The sequence below is a fragment of the Lepidothrix coronata genome, unplaced genomic scaffold (genome assembly GCF_001604755.1).
Source record: "Lepidothrix coronata isolate B3197 unplaced genomic scaffold, Lepidothrix_coronata-1.0 Scaffold5, whole genome shotgun sequence".
Taxonomy (NCBI): Eukaryota; Metazoa; Chordata; class Aves; order Passeriformes; family Pipridae; genus Lepidothrix; species Lepidothrix coronata.
Window position 1 is genome coordinate 4,939,618 of NW_016690185.1, and position 20,750 is coordinate 4,960,367.

Below are 20,750 nucleotides of genomic sequence, written 5' to 3' on the forward strand. Positions count from 1 at the left end.
AAGCCAGACACTGCAATTATCTAGATAGTTACTTGCATTTCTAAATTGAGTCTGAGATGGGCTGGTTTCTCCGATTGTCCCCAGCTGGCAAAAAGCATCAAATACGTCTCACATTGCAAGTCATCCCATATTCCACAAAAAAGTGTACTGCACTGCATTTTAAAAAAACAACTGTAAAAGATTATCATTGTCATCATTTAACTTCAGTGAGGCCATTGAAAAGCACTTAAGGCTACCCATAAATGACCACCATTTTATTTATATGGTTCTGAATATGTGGATGAATTACTTCAGCCTGCATTATTAATACTATAATAATGAAGGAACACTGTGGACCAGACAGTGCAATGTATCATAAGGACACGTCATTATTCTTTGAAAATACATACGTGCACACATGTAAATTCCCACACGAGTTCTTATACTCAAATCCCAGTTTGGCTGCTGCTTTGTCAATGTTTCTGAACAAAGCAATGCTGTTGCTGCCTCCTTGCCTGCAGAAGCATTTTCAGCATGACCTGCTGAAACTTCTTTGGTTATAGGTTATGCCTCTCAGGAACTGTTTTCAAGAGGGTGTTTTGGGATTTTAGTGCCTACTTTCTGCTGAAACTCTCTGCAGGCACCAGAAATGTCATATAAATTTGCCTATAAAGCACAGGTAAATTCTGAAGCAAAATATGTAAGCTAAAAAAAAAAACATTAACTTGTTTCTATTTTTCCCTTAAAGCTTATTATTTTTCTCATCAGAGCTTGTCCTAATTAAAGGGAGAGGACCTTCTTCCTCAACTAAGCCGAAGAGACCATGAAAATGACTTGGCAGCCTGAATCCCACCTGTGAATTTGCAGAACATAGGACATGGACAGTGCTCCCCTCAGCTCCCAAATGAAATCTGTCAGGCAGGCACTTTCACAGCATGCTTTCTAACATGCACAGGCAGGCTTGACATTCATGCAAAAGAGAACTCAAAATGCACCTAGAGGGGCCACAGAACATCAGCCTTTAGGCTGCTAATTTAGCAATGAAAACACATGAACAGGACCAGAGAGACCAGGGTTCAGTCTCCTCCTCCTCCTCCAAACTTCACAGGAAGCAACCTTCAGATGGAAAATAGAAGAACACTTCACTTTCTCCCTACGTTTTCCTGGCCAGTAGATAACAAAATCCTAATCTTTTTCTGATCCAATAAGTATCAAAATCCTCTCTGTGGGGAAACTAAGTGCAACTGGTAGAACGGGAAAGCTGGTAAACACAGCTTCTTTGCACCACAGTCACATCACATTACTAATAATAACTGAGATTTTGGAAGAAAGAGATGAGTGAGTTTTTAGTAGATCAGGTGGAGAAGGGGGCTGAAATCAATCTCTACCTTCTGCCATGGTTGCTTTATTTCAATAAAAAGAAAACAAGAGAATAAAACTTGTTTGCTGTGTATGGGAGGATAGGAAGGCATAATATGTCTTCCAATAACCATGTTTAAAACAAAAAAGACAAATCATTCTCAGTTCTTAAAAAAAATCTATTTTTCTCATAAGTGAGATTACTGGCAGTGAGTTCAAGCTGACAGAGCCCTGCAATACAACAAGCAAAACCATGGCTAAGGTTTACTCATGCATCCTATTTGTCTCAGATGTCAGATGTAAGCATCTCTTTGCCTCAGAGGCCAGCTGGCTGGCACCTCAGGTAGTGCTGTTTCAGATTGCATTCAGTCCTAACTCTTCCCGGGAATCAAATAAAGAGCCTAAATGTCTACCCCAGGACTCTGGGTTCCTCTGCAAACGCAAGTACTTAAAAGTCTGATGTGCCGCCCAAGCTCTTAATTGGATTCAACCCTATAATTTCTTCCATAATGGGATGACCCAGCAGGATCGCTTACAGCAGAGCACGAAAGCAAGTGCCAAAGTGAAAATGCAGAAGTGCAAAGTTGTAGTATTGATTGTTTAAATTACCTCATTCAACAGCCTTAGGCTGACTATGAATATTTCAGTATTGTACACCACTTCAGTTTCACATCTAATGTGTTTCTGGAGTAAACAAGTGATGCTTGGGAAAGCCTTCCTTCCTTACAAACAAAATAAGACAAGGGTTCCCAAAGAAAACTCTGAAGCAGTCAATCAGAGATTTTAAAACAAACTGAGGCATAACGGAAGACTCGTTAAACATATCTTCAAAATAATTCTGTAATAGCCTAATGGGTTTATTTCACTGATTTTTTTTTCAAAATACAATGCCACTAGTACAAAAAAAATAGTTGAAAATCCTGTCATACTGAAAGAAAATTAAGGTTCAAAATGGCAATGATTACACAGCACGGGGATTTTGTTGTGCTACTGCGCTGTCCAAACACCTAAACACTTAACAACAAGCTCCAGAAAAGCTGTGGCAAAGTGCTGCTGGATGTTTCAGCATGTTTCTCTATTGCTTTTAATTTTGTGCAATGGTGTCACATTGTTTGAGAACCAGTTACTGGCAAAGACCTCTTTCACAGATGGTGAGTGGGGATGACACAAGCAGGTGTCTGCCCTAGCAGAGAACTGGAGGAACAAGGTCTTGCCTAGAGAACCAGCAAGGCACGTATAACATGACATCCATATGTATAACAGCTGAGAGAGTGTCTCTGCCATCCAAGCAGATACCATGGGTGCTAAAACTACTGTTTGAGATAAAACTTATTATTAGTAACCCTCTATGTAAGGGGAGGGAAGAGGCTGTGCAGACAGTATTATATCATACAATCAAGTCTGCACATGCTGGAGACAGAGATCTGTAATGGGAAGACAATTTTCCCCATAGACTTTCTGGCTAAATTTTGTTTTCTGTTCTTGGTAAAAATGTTTATATTACAGACAGTTGACTTCTCAGTACTTAAACAGAAGTATTTGCATAGTCAGATCAGCCTAGGTTATGCCACGTATAGAACTACTGGATAGCATGACCATAGAAAAAGTGCAATCCAGAGGAAATCATATGGAGTAAAATGTTCTAAATTTTTCAGGCCTCTACTTAAGGCTTGATTTGTAACCAATGTCCAGAGCCCAGACTATATATCTGAATATCCAGAAACCAGTTCTGGAAATGCTTAATTGAAAAATTTCTATCTCTCTCAGCCCACAGAATGGGACTGACCATACTTAAAAAAAATCTTAAAACTTGTAATCACAAGTATACTATATAAATGCCAGCTGGTTTGACACTGTGTGAAGTGAATAGCAGATTATACATTACCAAAAAACCCACCTTTCCAAAGGAAACCAACACTATCAGGAAAAGACATATGCCCGCTTCTTGCCACCTACAGGTGAAACACTAAAATCCTCGTAGTTCAGCAGAGGACTCCAGTTAGAAGAGCAAATTGCCCCAGAACTGACATTAAATACAAACAGCACAGGGATTCCAAATGTTGTGCCACTTATGGAATATTTTATGGGTTTATTTTAAAGTGGAAGCATTTTAAATTTTAAATACTTCATTTGTTTTATAATCAGTCTAGTTGCCAAGTCTTTCTTTGTTCTTTTAGGGAGAACAGCTGAAAGATCTCCTTTTTTCCTTTTTCTTTTGTGTCCTAGTCTCATGCCATGTTCCTGCTAATTACTGTTGATTAGCAAACAGCTTGGCAATTAATCCTGGCAAGTTAGTCATCAATTTGATAGCACTGCACGTCATCCAAAAGGTAGGGGGAATTCATTGTTAGTTTCAATTAGCAAGGGGCTGGCAGAGCTCAGAACTGCCTAAAAGCTCAGTGTTCCAGAACTGCTGAGATAAATTACTGAATCAATTAAATCACAACAGTGGATGTCTGCAAGCATATTTAAAGCTAGCAAACAAGCTACTGAGAATTAGTGGGAGGAGAAAGACTAGCAGGAGGTTTCTTTGGTGTTGTGTTTGGTGGTGTTTTTCTTAAGCTGTTGGAGTTTGTTCTGTTCTGCCATTAACATTAGTTAAATATAGCTAAAAGCTGGTGTTGACTTAAAGCAAAATAATCTGGTAAAGAGTAAGAACGAAAATGACTTTCCTTCCAAAGTGGTTAACTTTTCTGAAAGGCAAAGAAGTTGTTATTGCTAATGCTATAATTGCAATACTGACAATTGGTGGGCAGCAGCTTTTCTCTTTTTTCACATTCAGCTGTCCCTGTCACGTTGGACAGAACCTTATTTATGGGCTGGCTTTCCTAGGAGTTCCTGCACTGATCCTTCTGATTGTTGGCTATGCCCTGAATAACCAGACTTGGAGGTTGGTTACAGGCAAAAGATCTCATTTTGAGAAGGTGACTATATCAAACCGGTTCCTGAAATGCAAATTGATCTGCTTTGTCCTGTGTAGCATCACTGGGAGAGCACTGGTTGCTCCAGTAACATGGCTAGCAGTCACTCTGATAAATGGTTCATATTATGTCTGCGCTGTGAGTGAGTATGTCCCCACGTATTATTATGGAGCTAATCCTAATGTTACTGCTAGTGAACACAGAAGGATACTGGCTACATTTCCATGCAGTCAGTTAGTTCCACCAGAGATGACCCGGGCAAGAGATGAAGTGATTCTCCTACTTCGATACCAGTCACAAGTGAGTAACTCATGTTGTTTCTGTTGCCTCTGAACTTAATGATGAAGAGGTAGAGTTAATTCAGCAGGCAAAGTGTTAGGATAGAACAAGATCAGTGCCTTGTGTCCTGAGTGCGAAATCTCTGTGTGTTTTGAAGCCTGCTTTTTTTTCTTCTAAGTGGAACTGAATTTTAGGTATAAAAAAATAACTATGTCTCGTTGTCCCACTTGTTACCTGCTATGAGAGGATATATTCTGCCTTGTGTAGTATCCTGAAAAGTACTATCAAGTAAAACAAATGAAAGTCAAAGAGCCAGGGAGGGTATGAAGTTTCTTCATTAAAGCATAAGAAATGTGTGGTTAAGGGGCTCAGGCTATGGGAGTTTCATGGGAACCAAGATCAGAGTCGATTCTAAAAGTTTACATACTGGGTAAATAATGGGGCGAACATAAAGTTGACACTTCAAAGAAAACTGGTTTTAAACAGGCCATAAGGTAATACAGTCTAGAAGTTATGTGGCTTCTCTTCTAACAACAACAGCTGTTAGAGCAATATACTTAAAGTTATATAACAGAACTTTCTTAAACTTCACAAGAACAAGTGACTTTACTATACAGCTGCCTCCAGTAGGCATAGACTGTGTTTGGTGGCAACAGACTTTTTCCAGGCTTATACCTTGTTAACATTATTATTTAGGAAAAACAAGTAAAGATCACGTGGATTTTCTGGTGCTCAGAAGTTACCACTGTATTTTCAGCTGTAACAGTTCTTTACTTTTTCTCTGTAAGGTGGCTGGCTGGCTTCTGATAGCTGTGGTAGTCATCACTGTCTTCCTGTCTTACTGCCTGGCAAGCTGTTTCTCCCCGCTCAGCTTTCTACATCTCAGATACTGGAGCAGCTATGTCCACAATGAGCAGGAGCTCTTTGATGAGGCAACGGAGCAGCACTCCAGGCTCTACGCCATGCAGCACGTAAGGAAGTTTTTTGGCTTTGTCCCAGGAAGTGAAAATGTAAAGGAAATTCGCATCCCATCTCTCAGAGAGTGGCAAGCCATTTCTGGACTGGCCTTTCTAAAACAAGTGGATGAGGAGCACTATGATTATAGTCTCCTCCATGACTGGGCACTCAAAGAACGTGCAAATGGAAAATACTTGAAGACTGATGAAGACCCTTTGATCAAAACACAGCTCTGAGGATCCAAGCCACCACACCACCTTGTAGAAATGCAGGACCCTGTCTAGCTCTGTATCAGACCTGAGCTGCTCTGGAACTTTCCAATGCATTATTACATTGATATATAAAGTATGTGAGCAAGTACATCTTGTTAATGTAGTCCTTTAGCACACACAGATGCCTTTATTGATGGCATCTGACTCCTATGGGATGTGATCTATGTCTAGATTAGGGTGGGCTGTTTCAAGCTGCAGCTCTCTGCTTTCTAATAGTTATGCTAAAAGGATAAATATGTACTGGGAAAGTTATTTGCAGATGCTTTTTTAAAATTTTTTTTCTTCCCATTAAAAAGATTTCTAATAGCTTTGACTGGATCCTCTGAGTTAGTGCATTCTGTATAGAGCAAAAGCAGCGATTCAGCTTTTTTCTTAGTGAGCCCTAGCAGAAATTACTTATGTAATTTCCTCTTCCACTTTTTTTTGTATTGTATGAATAAACTACACTGAGCTAACTAACTACAAGCTAAGTCTGTGGCTACAGGAGCACAGAAGAAACATAGGGGAAATCTTATTGTCAAAGGCTGAGTCTAGATGCAACGATGAGAGCACTTTCAATTCTGGTAAGGAGAGAGAATTCCCACTGAGGCAGAGGATGGAGGTGTCTAACATGGAGCAAGCAAACACTTGACATTTGGTAAATTCAGTTGAAAGGTGTTCTGACTGAAAGCAGTAGCAAGATCAGTCTCATTTTTAGAAACACTTCAAAATCTCTAAGGTGTTTATGTGCTTGCCCACTGTACAAATAGCAAATCAGGATAGAAAAAAAAAATCTCCCTTTGTGCAGTAAGGTTTGCTTTGCCTGCAAAGATCTTGTAATTTAGACATACCACTGGGCCCATGAATGTCATTGTGATTAAAAATTACTGAATTTAGTGAAAGAAGGATTAGTGATGTTTTTGTGTTAATTCAGTGTGGTATGATGTGATGTTACTCATCTCCTCTCTAACTCCTTGTGCAAATGTTTCTAACTCTAAAAGGGGTTGGGGGGAAATGCATACCATAATTTTTCTTAATGCTTCCTGTATTGCCTTGTAAAGTACATATACATATGCTGTATGCTCCAAAGCTATATGCTAAACTATGGGATGCTATCTGTTATTAATAAATGACCCCTGGTGGTTGAGGAGGAGAAATATAATTATTTGTTATGTTTTACTAGAAAATGTAAGAGCCAGAAGTAAGTTAAATTGCAGATCTTGGTAAATATGTATGGTCTTGAAGATTTAAACTTCTAAAAAAAGGCATTTTAGCAAATGCAAACAATGTATTTGTTGAATAACTGGAAACTAGGCATATTTTACATCACTTTACATCATTCGTTTGAACCCTAAGCTTTTGCATAGGTAGTGGGTTGACCCTGACTGGACAACAGGTGCCCACCAAAGCTACTCTGTCACTCCCCTCCTCAGCTGGATAGGGGAGAGAAAATATAAAGAAATTCTCATGGTTCGTGATAAGGACAGGGAGAGATCACTCACCGTTTACTGTCACAGGCAAAATACATTCCACTTGGAGAAATTATTTTATTACCAATCAACTCAGAGTAAGACAATGTGAAAAAAAAATTACAGTATATTTGCCCCCTGCCTTCCTTCTTCCTGGGCTCACCTTCACTCACAAATTTTCTACCTCCTCCTCCTCCCAGCAGTACAGGGGTAGGGTAAAGGAGGGCTGCGGGCAGTTCATCACATGTCTCTGCTGTTCCTTCCTCCTCAGGTGAGGGCTTCTCACATTCTTCCCCTGCTCCAGTGTGTGATACCTCCCAATGGAGAGAGTCCTCCACCAGCACCTTCCACTTTCTGGCAGAAATGGCATTCAGCTGCCTTCACGGTACCCTTCTGTGATACCTAGAGCATCGGTTTTGAATCCTCTTCAGTTTGCTGATCCCTGTAAGTTTTCAATGGAAGAACGTCCAAGAGTGAATACCCGCCTAACACCAATGTGCTCTTTATAGCGACCCTGAAGCTGCGGGGAAGCAGCGCACGTGTGGAGCGGAGCATGGTGGAAGGATTCCTCCTGCCCGTCAGGTACAGGCGGGCAAACACGCCCAGCCCGCTCAGCCCGGAGCTGAACGCCAAGCAGCAACTGCTGGAATTTGCTGAGCAGAGGGCACCGCACCTTATGCCTCCCCTGATGATGAAGAGGATCCAGGCCGGCTCCCCGCGCCTTCACCGCCGCCTTTCGCCCGGCCCAGCGATGGCAGCAGCACTCGCCGCCCCTCCTCCCTTCCTCCCTCCCCTGCAGCCCAAAGGCATCCAGCGCCGAGCGCGAGCGCTAGGCATGCTAGGAAGGGAAGGCAGCAGGCGGGGAGGACGCAGGCGCGGGCGGGCGGGGAGCGGCTGCGGGTCGGGGTCGCTGCGGGGCCGGCGGCCCATGGCCGTGGGCGGCGGCGGCGGGCGACGATGACGGACTACAGCGAGGAGCAGCGCAACGAGCTGGAGGCTCTGGAGTCCATCTACCCGGACTCGTTCACGGGTGAGCCGCGGCGGGGCCGCGCCGTGCCGGCGGGACGGGCGGGAGGCCGCGCCGAGGCTGCCCCGGGGCTCCCGAGCCCCCCAGCCTGGGTGGCTTTTTCGGGCTTTTAGTTTGCTTTCCCTGGGGAGGAAAAGCAAAGCACTCGATGGCTCCCGTCGCCAGGTAGGTGCCGGTGCGGTGCGCGGCGCTGCCTCTGCCGCGTTTGGCGCCGTGGCACAGCTGCCCAGCGTGGGTACCCGCTCCTCTATCCCAGCCCGGGCTGTGGCGGGCGGAAGGATGCCCTTTGGAGAAACCTTTCAAAAGATGCGGCCCTAGATGGCAGTTGGGGAATTGGCTTATGTGCCGACTGGTTTTCCTTTTCGGTGATAGCTTGTCACGACCGTGTAGCACGGGGTGTTTTGGGGTACGTAAAGATGCTGTTTTCTCCGTAAATGTCCTCAGCCAGTACCTGCCTTATTCTGTTGCTGTCTTGTGGTGGAAAAAAGGAAAGCTTTAGTTCCTTGGTGGAGTATGTTGTATTACTGAAACTTTAGTAGGATGGATACGTTGGTTCATCAGTTTTCCAGGACTTCCAAGTTACCATCAAACAATTAAGAGTATCTACCATGTTAGCTATTCCAACATGGTTTATGTTGCTCAGTATCCAAAGAATTTTAACAGTGGACATTTAACAGGGCATTTTCAGTTCCCTTCCTGCACAGTATCTACTCTGCCCGAAGTCCCACAGTGTCTTATTTGAAAGCAACTTCATCACACAGCTGTTTGTCCATTGCTTCAATCTGAAAATCTTTTTGGTTCTTCAGTTTTATGTTAAAGATTAGTTAAAGATATATAAATTGATCTATGCTTACTCCACAGTTATTGTTCATTCATGTAATGCTTTTATGCCCAAGAGAAGAAGAGGAAATAAAGATAGTAGTAGTACATTAGCAATTAGGCAAAATTCACATAATACTTTGAGAGAATGTATACTAGTTTGGGCATAGGTTGTAACAGTGATACAGAGCAATCCTTATGTGAGGATATGATCCTCACAATTGTGAGGATCCCCACAATTGTGCAATGAGGTTTTCAGCCTCACACAGATCATAGCACTTGCATTCTGTGCGTCTCCACAGGAGCCGCTTTTTGTCTGTCTTCTAGCTGCCTAATTTACACATTCTAGTACATTACTGGGGTAGTACAGTCTTGAAGGAAAACCCTTCTCTTTTTGTTTTAAGAAGCATTTCTTACATTAAGCTATCCTAAATATAGGTGCAGACATACTGTAAAAATAGTCCAGGGTCAAGAGTACACTGGGTGCTCATCACATATATGTGGCACAGTAAAGCAAATTAGCTTTGGGAGCTTTCTGAACACATTCCAGGCACTAACGGAAGTCATTTGGTGGTAGGTAGATTTGTACTTTCTGGAAAAGTGAAACTGCCAGAAGAGAAAGTTTTCCAAAGGAGAAATATCTTGATATTTTTGGTGTTATATGCGCTCATTCAAAGAGTACTCCAGGCATCACATCATATGGAAAGTAGCTGTTAAGGGAAAAGTATTTATTAATAAGGTAAAAAGGCCCTTAACACTGTATCAAGAGCTTCCTTTCTTCATTAGTCTTTGACAAGTTTTAGTGATGTGAAGAAGTGGTTGTCTGATGTAAGGATTCTCTCACTGACTTTTTTTTTTTCCTTTGAACAGTATTGTCAGAAAAGCCAACAACTTTCACGATCACTGTGACATCTGAAGCTGGAGAAAATGATGAAAGTAAGTTGGTCGTGTCTTAAACATATATAGGAGGAGTTTCTTTGTAGGCCTAATTCTATCACCAAAAACTGTGTGTACCTCCATTTAAGTGCTCTTAAGGGCCTGATACAGCAAACACTCCTCAGCAAATGAAGTTCGGGGATTTTGGTGGTTCTTGTTTAGTTTACAGAAATGTGACTGCTAGGTCTGCTTTCTGCTGAATCTCAAAGGCTTTGTAGCGTATCTTCAAAAAGTATGGGTTATCATCATCCTTGTAGCAGCCATGTGAGGGGATTTTTTTCCTAGCAACTCTGTGTATGCCAGCCACAAGGGAGAGTTGAGTTTGTGGGCTCTGAATGTGCAGCCCTTAAGGAACAGTTCTAGAGCAGAGGGCTGTGGGTCCCAAGTTGCTGTGTATTTGTTGGGTGTCCACAATTGCATGGGCATGATGTAAGCAAGCCTTGCTCCAAGCAGGTTTGGAAGCTGCTATTCTGGGTTACTGTAACAGAAGGAATAAACTGGTGCTGTCTCATTAAGTTTTAAAGGAGCAAGTCCTGCTTGGACAGGTGTCTGTGTTGAAGAGACTGCTGGGCTGCCAAGAACTGTGAGTCTGGAACTAAAGAAAAGCTTCTCCTTGGTATTCTGGGAGGATGTGTAAAAGGACCTTGATTTTCTTCTACTTGTTTCCATGTTATCCTGGCTCTGGGCAGCTTCAGCTTGAATGTGTTTTCCTTAGGTCGTTCTTTGCTTAATACCTCCTACTGGACATAGTGTTTTTGTCATAAGATTTATGGGAACTTTGGAACCCAACACAGAGATTGATACTCCAACTAGGCACACAGAATTTAAAGTACTGGTATGTTGAGATTCTCTTTAGGTCTATTGTTAGGACTCTTCACCATTTTCCAGCTTTAAGTAGAATATGAGGGAGAAGAGATTACTGCTCTGGTATCTGCCATACCACAGAAGGTTTTCCAATCTTCCTAAAGACCTTTCAGACATGAATAGGTTATAATAGTTTGTGCAAGTGTAAACTTTTTCATAATCTTAATTTCTCAGAACTTGTGGTTTATGTTTCAGTCTGTTCATATTATTTTAACATCTGTGTAAGAAGACTGTTTTTAAGGCAAGAATATTTTGTATTTTATATTTTATAATCTTTAGACTGTTGATACAACAGAAAAATGTACAATAAATTTATATAGAGTTACCACCATAAGAATGTATGTTTTTTATCTTGTAGCTGTCCAAACAACCCTTAAATTTACCTATAGAGAAAAATACCCTGATGAAACTCCACTCTATGAGATTGTCTCACAGGAGAATCTTGATGATAATGATGTCACAGACATTATAAAACTGCTAGAGCAGCAGGTAAGGAAAGTGGAATATCTTGATACAGCTTGATATCACTTCGCACTTTAGCCAGAACTTCTCTCTCAAATCAGTTGTTTTCTGAGGTATGTGCTACTGATCTAAAGCCTATTCCATACTATAGGGACTGACTGTGAGGTTTGAGTTTGGTAAATGACATTATTGAGGTAAACTGTGGTAATGAGGTAAAATATAGGGCTAATTCAGTGTGTACGATAATGAAATGGAAGTGCACTACAGCCTCCCCTCATTTGCAGTTCTATCTTAAGGTGAATTTTTTTAACTGTACATGTAGTATTTACGAAAATAAGCCATTTCAGTTTTATTTGGAAATATTGAAAAATGCCACATTGATGCTTGATTCTCTTTAATAATGTAACTGTTTGGGTGGTGGGGGTGGATCTCTTCAACCTTTGGGACCAGTGAGAGTGCATCATGAAGGAATGAGAAGGAAACCCTTCTTTGGTTTCAGGAATTCCTGACAAGTCCTCCCTGCCCTAAAATTGACATAATATGTTTAGTAGGCTTTCTGTCATTTCACTTTACTTCCTATGACCTTCCATCAACTGATGTTTTTTGGTTTTCCTGGGAAACTGTCTCACTTCAAAGGAGCATGTAATAGGATTAAGGAATAAAGCTACAGGAGAGGCTCTGAGTGGCTCTTGTCTCTTATGATTTATAATACTGAAATTTTAGAGTTGTATTTCTACTACACATTTTATTTTGTTCATGAAAAAGCTTTCCACATGTCTATAATGTGTTGAAAACCTGAACAAAGGTGTTCAGCTTTGTGTTTTGCTGCACACCCATGTGGGGATTACTAACTGAATTAAATGGCCAATTGATTTGGATTTTACAGCAAGCTTTTGAGACTGGTGCAGAATGCATCAGCTGTGCTGTCTTCATTTGCACAGCATCCTGCTTTCTAAATGCACTTATCATCTGCAGAAGGTTTGAGGTTCTTCTGTTTGAAGTTGCCTTCTTTGTGTTGTAGGCAGAAGAAAATTTAGGAATGGTAATGATCTTCACTCTAGTCTCAGCAGTACAGGAGAAATTAAATGAAATAGTGGATCAAATAAAAACACGAAGAGAAGAGGAGAAGAAACAGAAAGAAAGAGAAGCAGAAGAAGAAGAGAAAGTATGTAAAATAATTTTTTCAAATAAAAAGACTCCCTACTTTCTTAGAATGTGTGGGTTTGAAGCAGGAGCAGTGTGGTAGCATTACTTCCTAAGGAAGTGGCAGGGATTTTTCCCAAATGAAGTCAAGTTGCTGTAAACAGGTTTTTACCTGAAGAAGCAAGAGAGGATGGGAAGCAAGAAAGGCTAGAATATGTCATGCTGCACACAGACTCTATGGTTTGAGAAGGGCTCTCTTCCTTGGTAAACTGAGTGGATAGGGTGGAAGCAGTGGGACCAGTCTTCAACACTGGTTTGTCCTCCTTGTACGTGTCCATTCGATCAACCACTGTAGAATTGTTTTTCCATTCATGGAATATGCCATTGTAAGTCCAACTAATGAGTCTTCACTTACTTCCTGAGAAATAGCTAGAGGGTGATGGGACTTGGAAGGTTTAGTATTTCTGAAAATGGCTGAGAAACAATGATCCTTTTTTTCTGTTTCAACAACATAAAAGAGTTAGTGTATTTTAGTGGTAAATATTTAAGTGTAGATTGCACTTAAGGGTTGATAAGAAGTGCTGCCTACTTATAGATAACATGTGTTAGTGATGCATTTTGAACTATTGCACTCTAAGGTCCAAAAGTAGTATGCAGGGTTTTTCCATGAGAGTTTCCACCTCAGTATAGTTCTCTGAAGGGAGAGTCTCATGACAGAAAAAAAAGTGTGGTTTTTGTCTGTTCTCAGAGTTAGGATTAATTTCTCAGAATATTTGACAGTAAGCAATGCTTTTGGAATGTTGAAGTTTAAATAAATAAGGGAATGCTCATCTTCACCTGTAGCTTTGCAAGTTGTGTTTGCAGCCTTGTTTTCTGTTCTTTCAGCAACGTTTTCATGGCACTCCTGTTACCATTGAGAATTTCCTGAATTGGAAAGCCAAGTTCGATGCAGAACTCCTAGAAATAAAAAGGAAAAAGATGAAAGAAGAAGAACAAGCAGGCAAAAATAAATTAAGTGGTATGTTTTAATTCTGGTTATGAAATTTCTGCAATGTTACCAGACTATAATGATAAGTCTAAAAGTAATTTTTGCTATGAAAGATGATGGTAATAAATAAACTCTTAATGCAGTATCTGATTATTGCCCTCCATGTCGCATGAAGTCTTTCTGAGTGCTGATTTTGAGCTAAATAGAAAGCTGATAGATACAAGATTTCTGTTGAAATCATTCAAATTTCCAAACTGTGTGTTTAAGCCAGTATACCCCTTGGAGCTGCTGCTATCAGACAGAAATAGTTGGGGTTTGTTAAGCAACAGGACAAATCTACATCAACAGTTTATTGATTTGGCCTTTATTACACTGGATTGTACAGTGACTTCAGATTATCTAAGCACATCTAGGAGTTTGGGATGCTGTTGCTGGACTGAAGGAACACAGTGGCTGCTGCATATGACAAACTTACAATGACTAGTGAGAATGGCTCTGATATTTTGGGGAAGAGCTTGTCCTAGCAGTGGTTTGGGGCTCTTTGTTTTGCAGATCACAGTTTATTCAGTAGAAAGCAAACTGTATCCAGTGAGAAAAATGTGGAGGAAATTATTTTTCTTATGAGAACCTCTAGGCAAGAATTAGATCTTGGGCATCCTCCTCTACAGTCTGCATGGCTTAGCTTCGAACTGGTTCCCCTGTGATGTTGGATCTGCTTTCTAACCCGATTACCTGAGAAAGCATGACCTATGTGATTGTGCTGTATCACTGTTCTGTTTTCTTCTCATTTCTGGAGGCTTTGGAAACTTTTGGCTAGTTTTGATGAAATTTGACAAAGATGGAAATGTTAATGGTAGTAAGTTTCATAAAAAGCTGTGCACGGCAGGGGACACACTTGATTCCTCTCTGACAGGAATGCATTTGGGAATCTGCGAAGATGAGATAACAGAAACGAGGCTTCTAGTTTTTCTGTTCTTAAAAGTATTGTTAGTAAGTTTTTTCTGTTCTCCTCTATACAAATGTAGTTTATAAAAGCTCTCCTTTACAAAACCAAAACGAGGCTTATTCTTGGATGGCAGTAGTGTAACCCCAGTATTACCAACCAGTCTTGTTTGTAGAAGCTTGCATAAGCAATGCAAATGTACATGGAAGATGGGTGATCAACATGGAAAGAGTCCAGAGCTTTCCTTCCTGTTCCTCTCAATCAGAAAGGGAGGATTTGCTTTCCTTCATAGATGTGTGTTTGTGTTGCAGCTGGTGATTTGTGTGTAGATGCAAGTTCCTTTTCAAGTGAGAGGATATATGGAAACAGATGGAGGAGTCAGTTAATTTCTTTTCCAGTTCCCACAGAGAATTTCTTGTGGAATGCAAGACGACTATAGCAATAAGGACTGAACACAGGCTGTGGGGCAGTGTGGTGTAAATTTTTCTGCCCCCCCCATTATTAAAGCCTTAATAACATTAAAGTGACTATAAGAAACACTGACCCGTTTCACATGTAAGAGGAGGAAGCTTGTTGGCATGGATGAATCCTGGATGAATAGTCATAAAACCACAATGGGGAACTTAGAGAAACAAGCAGTTAAAAAAAAGTCTCCTAGAATTAGTTAATATGAAAAGACTGAAATACATGTGGTAACTATTGTTGCCTTAGGTTGTTGCAGAATTCTACTTGCTTATATATTATTTTTTATTTTATTTCTAGGTAAACAGCTGTTTGAAATGGATCACAACCTTGACACTTCTGACATCCAGTTCTTGGAGGATGGTAAATTTCTGTTTGTTTCCACAACTGAAAGACAATGGCTTAAAATAGATCAAAATTCCTAAGCAAAATCTGTGTTATATTTCTGACTAAACATCTTTTCCTCAGTATCACTTTTACATTGGAAGAACTTTCTGAGAAGTACTGTTTTTCAAAGTGAAGTGATTTTAAGTCTTTATAAACACAAAGGAAATCTTTTCAAAATTATAAAGCATATTCATTTGCAGCTTTGAGCTTGATCTTATTTCCATTGCTTCTATTCAAATGATTGGACTGGAAGCAAAACAAACAAAAAAAAGAAACCCAACCAAACCCTACTTTTAGGGGTTTTTTTTCCCTAATAGCCAACTTTCTTACCCCTGATTTAAAGCACAGATCTTGCAGTTCTGTCTCCTCTCTGAACCTCAACACCAATAGTAAACATCTTACAGGTCAAAATAAATGCTGTTTGCCTCTGTGCAATCCAGTTCTTCATGGCTTCTGCACATTTGCCTGTTATCTTGCCTAAAATATCAACCTAGTGCCAATTGAAAGTTTTGTAGGACTGTGCCAAAAAAATTTTGAACTTGGAAAATCTGTTGGAAGTAAAGCAAATAAATCTACTCATAGTCACATACCTATTTAACTTGCTGTACCACCTTTTAGTGTCCTAGTTTGAAATACATGATTTTTGAGTTAAGGCAATTCTTTCGTGCAGCCACATTGTCTACTGGTAAAACACAGTCAGAAGAGAATCAAGTATCTTCTCTGCAAGTAACAGTTAAACAATTTATGAATGTCAGTGAGCATAAACTTGAAATGGCAGTAACGAGGGAGTTTAGTTTCTTTTAGAAGGAATAACATAACCTTGTCTTCCTCCAAAATGCGTAAAATGAAGATGGTTTGTTGATGGCACATTTGGCTGCCTCAAGGGAGGAACAGACCTCTGGGCTCTGTGCCCAAATGATTTGCGGTTAATGTATTAACTTTTAATCCTGTTGCTATTGGTGATTAAAAACTCCCGGTTTTATTGCTGTTTGCATTCTGTCGTAAATGCAAGAGGTTACTAACTGTTTTGTAACATTATAACAGTGTTTAATGCTAATTTTCAGAGCATAATGGCATTATCTTTAGATGGAAATGGTTATAAAGGCTCTTTCAAATCCAGTGAAATAATAGAAACTTATTTGGTGACCAGAAGATGTCACTGTTGGTGCATGCAAATAAAATAGCAGCAGTCCTCAAGTTTTATCTGCAGATCAGCAGCACCTCTTTCGGAAGACAATGTGAAACTATGCAAAGCTTCATCTTGCTTGTCAAATTTAAATCTGAAGGCAAATATATGTATGTTGGCATATGGTGTGTAAGGAATATTTTATAAACCCAACGTGTTTATGTGATTATGATAGTTGTAACTATTCCAGCTGTGAGGTCCTGAGCTCCTACTCTGGCAGTGCTGGGGAGAAAGGATCTCTGCTTCTGGCAACTATAAATTTTAATTTCATTCTCCCAATGAATTCTGAGGTCCTGTGTCATGTTTCTTTTGAATGGGTTTTGTTATAGGGGAAAAATAGCAACACTTTAGCTGTAAAAAGATAAAATGTCATGTTTACTTTTTGGTATCTATTTGATATATAAAAAGTAAGTTAGCAGCTACCTACGTTGAAGAATTAATATGAAAAAGTCTTGTGCATTTTGTTGTTCAGTTACTGTTTCCTAGTTGCATGAAAATAAATTATTCTTCTGTTCTTTACAGCTGGAAACAATGTGGAGGTTGATGAATCTTTATTCCAAGAGATGGATGATTTAGAGTTGGAGGATGAAGAGGATGACCCTGACTACAACCCTGTTAATTTAGATAGTGATTAGACTTATTTGAACTGATTCTGTCATCAGTATGGACATATGTGAGGAAAGATGGGCAGGCAGGAAAGCCACAGCATCTGTGGTTTTAGTAATGCGTAGTAGTTTTCTTTCTTCTTTTTTTTTTTTTAATTTTTTTTCCAAAGAAAAAAACAAAAATATTTTAAATCCAGGGGAATGGTCTTCTGATGACTTTCACTATAAATAAATTTACTTTAATATTTCAAATGGAAAATTTGAGAAATATTGATGTGTCTGGAAATGCTTGTCTACTTTCTCTTATTTTTTTTTTCTTCCCACTTCTGTAATTGTCCTTTGAAGAGATGTGGCAACAAAGCAAGATGGAAAGATGTTACAGCAAGCATGAAACACACCTGCATCTAAAGGCTGAGCAGCTGTTCTGCTGTCTTCCACCTAGAATATACATGGGCAGCTTCAGTGAATAAAAGGGATCACATACTATGCAGTTATTTATTTTTTGGTTTTTTTCCCTCCTGTGAAGTTTTTTAATACTTCCGGTCAGTTCTGATGCCCCAACCCATCACCTGTAGATAGACAGCACTAGTCACCTTTGTTGTATAGCCTTATTAAACTTTAATGGAAACCATTTCCATACAATTAGAGTAAATTTTTTTGCCATCATCATGAATAATATTTTCAAAATGACTAGTTCAAGTCAGTAGGCAAAAAATCAGAATGTGATCAAGTCCTCTTAAAGTTTGGTTGATTTGTTCAGAGAGGGTTTGGATTTTTTTTTGAATGAGTGCATCAGTGAACTTCCATGAAAAGTGAAAACCCACCCTAGAAAAATTAGTTTGCTTTTAGCAACAGACTGTGTCAAAACAGTATCAGTGAGTGCAGATTACAGTACCAGGACTTATAGAGTGCTTTTAGGTTTGAATGTACTGGGTGTAGTTTTAGAAGCATCTTGTTGGCAGCCTCTGAAGGTTAGGACAGCACGCAGTAGAAGCTACACATCAACTTGGGGATGTTACCCATCCTGCAGAGTTGCTTCTGGAGCTAACAGATGTTAGACTCCTCCCTTATCATCTTCAAAAAACTCCAAGCACTGCAAGAACTGTGGTGTTTAAACATGGTGTGTTTGAAACTGCATTACTAGAAGGATGATGGTATGGGTGAAGGTTTCAAAAGAGAGCTCTCCAAATAGAGATACAGACACCTCAATGATTAAACACTATGTGCTGAATTTTAAATACTGTTAGTAGACTGCCTTAACTGTGCCAGCTTCAGTCTTTGAAGAGGGTTGCACTAAAATACCACATTGCTTAGAGGAATACTAAATGTATGAATTTTAATATTTGAAAATTCCATATTCAAAATGACAAATTTAGTTCCAGAAATAATTTAATGGGGTATAAGATTCTCTGCTCATATTGCTTGAGAATATCTGTTTAGGATGATCTCCTTTAACATGTTTCAGTAGAGGTTTTTTTGGTTTCTTTTTGTATTCAGGATGAATTTATAGTAGATAGAAATAAATGTTCAAGTACCCTGTAAATACTTTTATAAATTAACCACGTGCCTTTGTTCCTAGTCTTCTCCTTGATCTTTTTAATTTTGGCGACTAAGAACTCTAGATAAGCATCTAGGTTTCAATGATAATGTTGTATGTTTCAAAGCAATAAGCAGGATCTCTGTTCCAGCAGAGTTACCAAATACATTAAAAATTGTGAGCTAATGTGATATTAAATCTGACTTTTCCAAAGATATGGTTGGATTGAAAACTTGATAGTTTACTACATCCAGCTTCCTGTGTACTTGCTAGGATACTTTAAAATGCTCTCCAGTATTGAACCTAATTTACTTCTGGTATGTCTCAATTGAGCTGCATAAAAAACTTATTTAATTCCTAAGGCTGCTTTCCATTTTCAGCTCTGTATGTTTATAACTGGCATTTTTTTCATAAAAAGAGAAAATTAGTTCTCTTTAAATTTGGACCTAATCCAAGAATGCTGTAGTCTGTGCAAAATGTGGTAATCAGAAAATTTTCCAAGTCCGTCACTGAAAAGAATAATCTACATATGAAAGAAAGTTTCTCATTAATGATATTTGTAGATTAGTGAAATTTTCTAGTCTGTTTTCACACTAACATATTTATTGGTTTTCATGCAGAGAATGTAGAGCTTAAAAAATGTTAAAATTATATAGAACAAAATATGAAAATATGTTTTCACTGTTGTATTTCAAAGCAGAGGAAATAATAAGGGTTGAAGTGACAAACAAATTGCATAAAGTCTGTTCCTCCAGGTCTTTGGAACAAGTTTCAGTGACTCAATCTGAACTGCAGATTTGTTTAGCTTTGTTAGCAATTAACATCTGTGAAATAAAAGGGAATTTGACTGAGAGTAAGCTTGTCTATGTGTGTGTGTCTTAGTTTGCTGAAGTGGACTGAGATCAGGGTTTTTTGGTGGCAAAAGTTCAGGTGGGATATTTAAATTTGCTTACACACTTGGGATTAGATTGAAGTATTTTTACTAATTTAATAAAATCCCATTGATAAACTTTGACAGAATTACAGTAATTCAAAATCATGGCACTGTCAACCCTTCTTGTATCTTGCTTTTAACTGCCCAGTTCCAAAGCATACACTGTGATGCATGTAGGGAGATAATATTGAGATGCAACACTAAACTATGCACAGAGCTAATATAGTTGTGAAGATGCTGAATGTCTTGAATAGTTGGTGCCTGAGCTCTATTAAAATTCAGAGGATGGTACCTACCACATCAAGATGCTGTAGGAGTACAATCTTGAGCTACAATATGTAGCTGCAAAGCCTAGGATTTTGCATCCAAATTATGGTTGCATTATTGGTATCTCTTTTGCACTTTCCTTCCTTCCATCTGATTGAAAAGATCACTGATTCTCTTGTTGGAAGTTCTAAGTCAGAGGTCAGGGGATGCAGTGGTTACATAAGTCACATAAAGGTGTTTGGGGGTTTGGTATTTTTGGTTGGTTGGTTTTGATTTTGTTTGTTTCATTCTGCTTTTTTGGTGTTTTGGTTTTGTTTTGGTTTGTGGGGTTTTTTGGAGGGGGTGGAGTGGGTTTGTTTGTAACTTATTTTCTTTGTATCAGGAATATAAAGTTCCAGGAGGAACTTCTTGCAGGCTAATTACATGAGGTCCCCTTTGCTTAGTGGAAACAGTTAACTGTGCCTTGCATCAAGTAATTGTGTACTGGTAAAAGCAGGAAAAAAGTACAAGAAGGCTAAAATAGGTAGACTGAAAGTGAGAAGAAAAAGCTGGTCCCTTCAGACTCATGAAAGAAGCAAACAAGCAATTTTGTGAACTGCGAGGTTATTTTACATTTCTAAATAATTCATGGAAAGGCCAAGGTTAGATGCTCTTTGTCAAATCAAAATGATTATTTGGAGTAGTTTGGTGATCTTTTTAAATAGAAATGCAACCTGCTGTGGCTGGTTGTTAGGGCATTGATTTATTAGCAATCAAAAGAAGTCACCATAGCTTGAACATGTGGACATCGTAGCAGGAAGCAGGGGTCAGGGTTCAAAACTTGTCTTCCCCACCAGGGAAGTACAGTTGGTGTCTGAAAAAAAAGTTGAAACAAAATGTTCCCTCCTCAGATCACGTCCTGTGCCCTTTTGGCTGAGGCTGTGCTTAAACAGATGGAAGGTTATTGGAGGGGGAAAAATGCTAGAGATGTATCAG

The 20,750-nt window shown here is 39.4% G+C and overlaps 2 protein-coding genes across 2 annotated transcripts; both read left to right on the plus strand.

Annotated features, from left to right (window-relative positions):
* Positions 1-3,597: 3,597 nt before the first annotated feature.
* Positions 3,598-5,868, plus strand: FAM26D (family with sequence similarity 26 member D). The gene is made up of 2 exons (XM_017830223.1): positions 3,598-4,559; positions 5,327-5,868. Exons 1-2 carry the CDS (start codon positions 4,002-4,004, stop codon positions 5,729-5,731), a joined length of 963 nt encoding a protein of 320 aa, XP_017685712.1. The 5' UTR covers positions 3,598-4,001; the 3' UTR covers positions 5,732-5,868.
* Positions 5,869-8,083: 2,215 nt separating this feature from the next.
* Positions 8,084-19,427, plus strand: RWDD1 (RWD domain containing 1). The gene is made up of 7 exons (XM_017829997.1): positions 8,084-8,245; positions 9,932-9,997; positions 11,220-11,350; positions 12,345-12,488; positions 13,352-13,484; positions 15,160-15,222; positions 16,955-19,427. The coding sequence occupies exons 1-7, from the start codon at positions 8,173-8,175 to the stop codon at positions 17,065-17,067; spliced, it is 723 nt and encodes a 240-aa protein (XP_017685486.1). The 5' UTR covers positions 8,084-8,172; the 3' UTR covers positions 17,068-19,427.
* Positions 19,428-20,750: the final 1,323 nt, after the last annotated feature.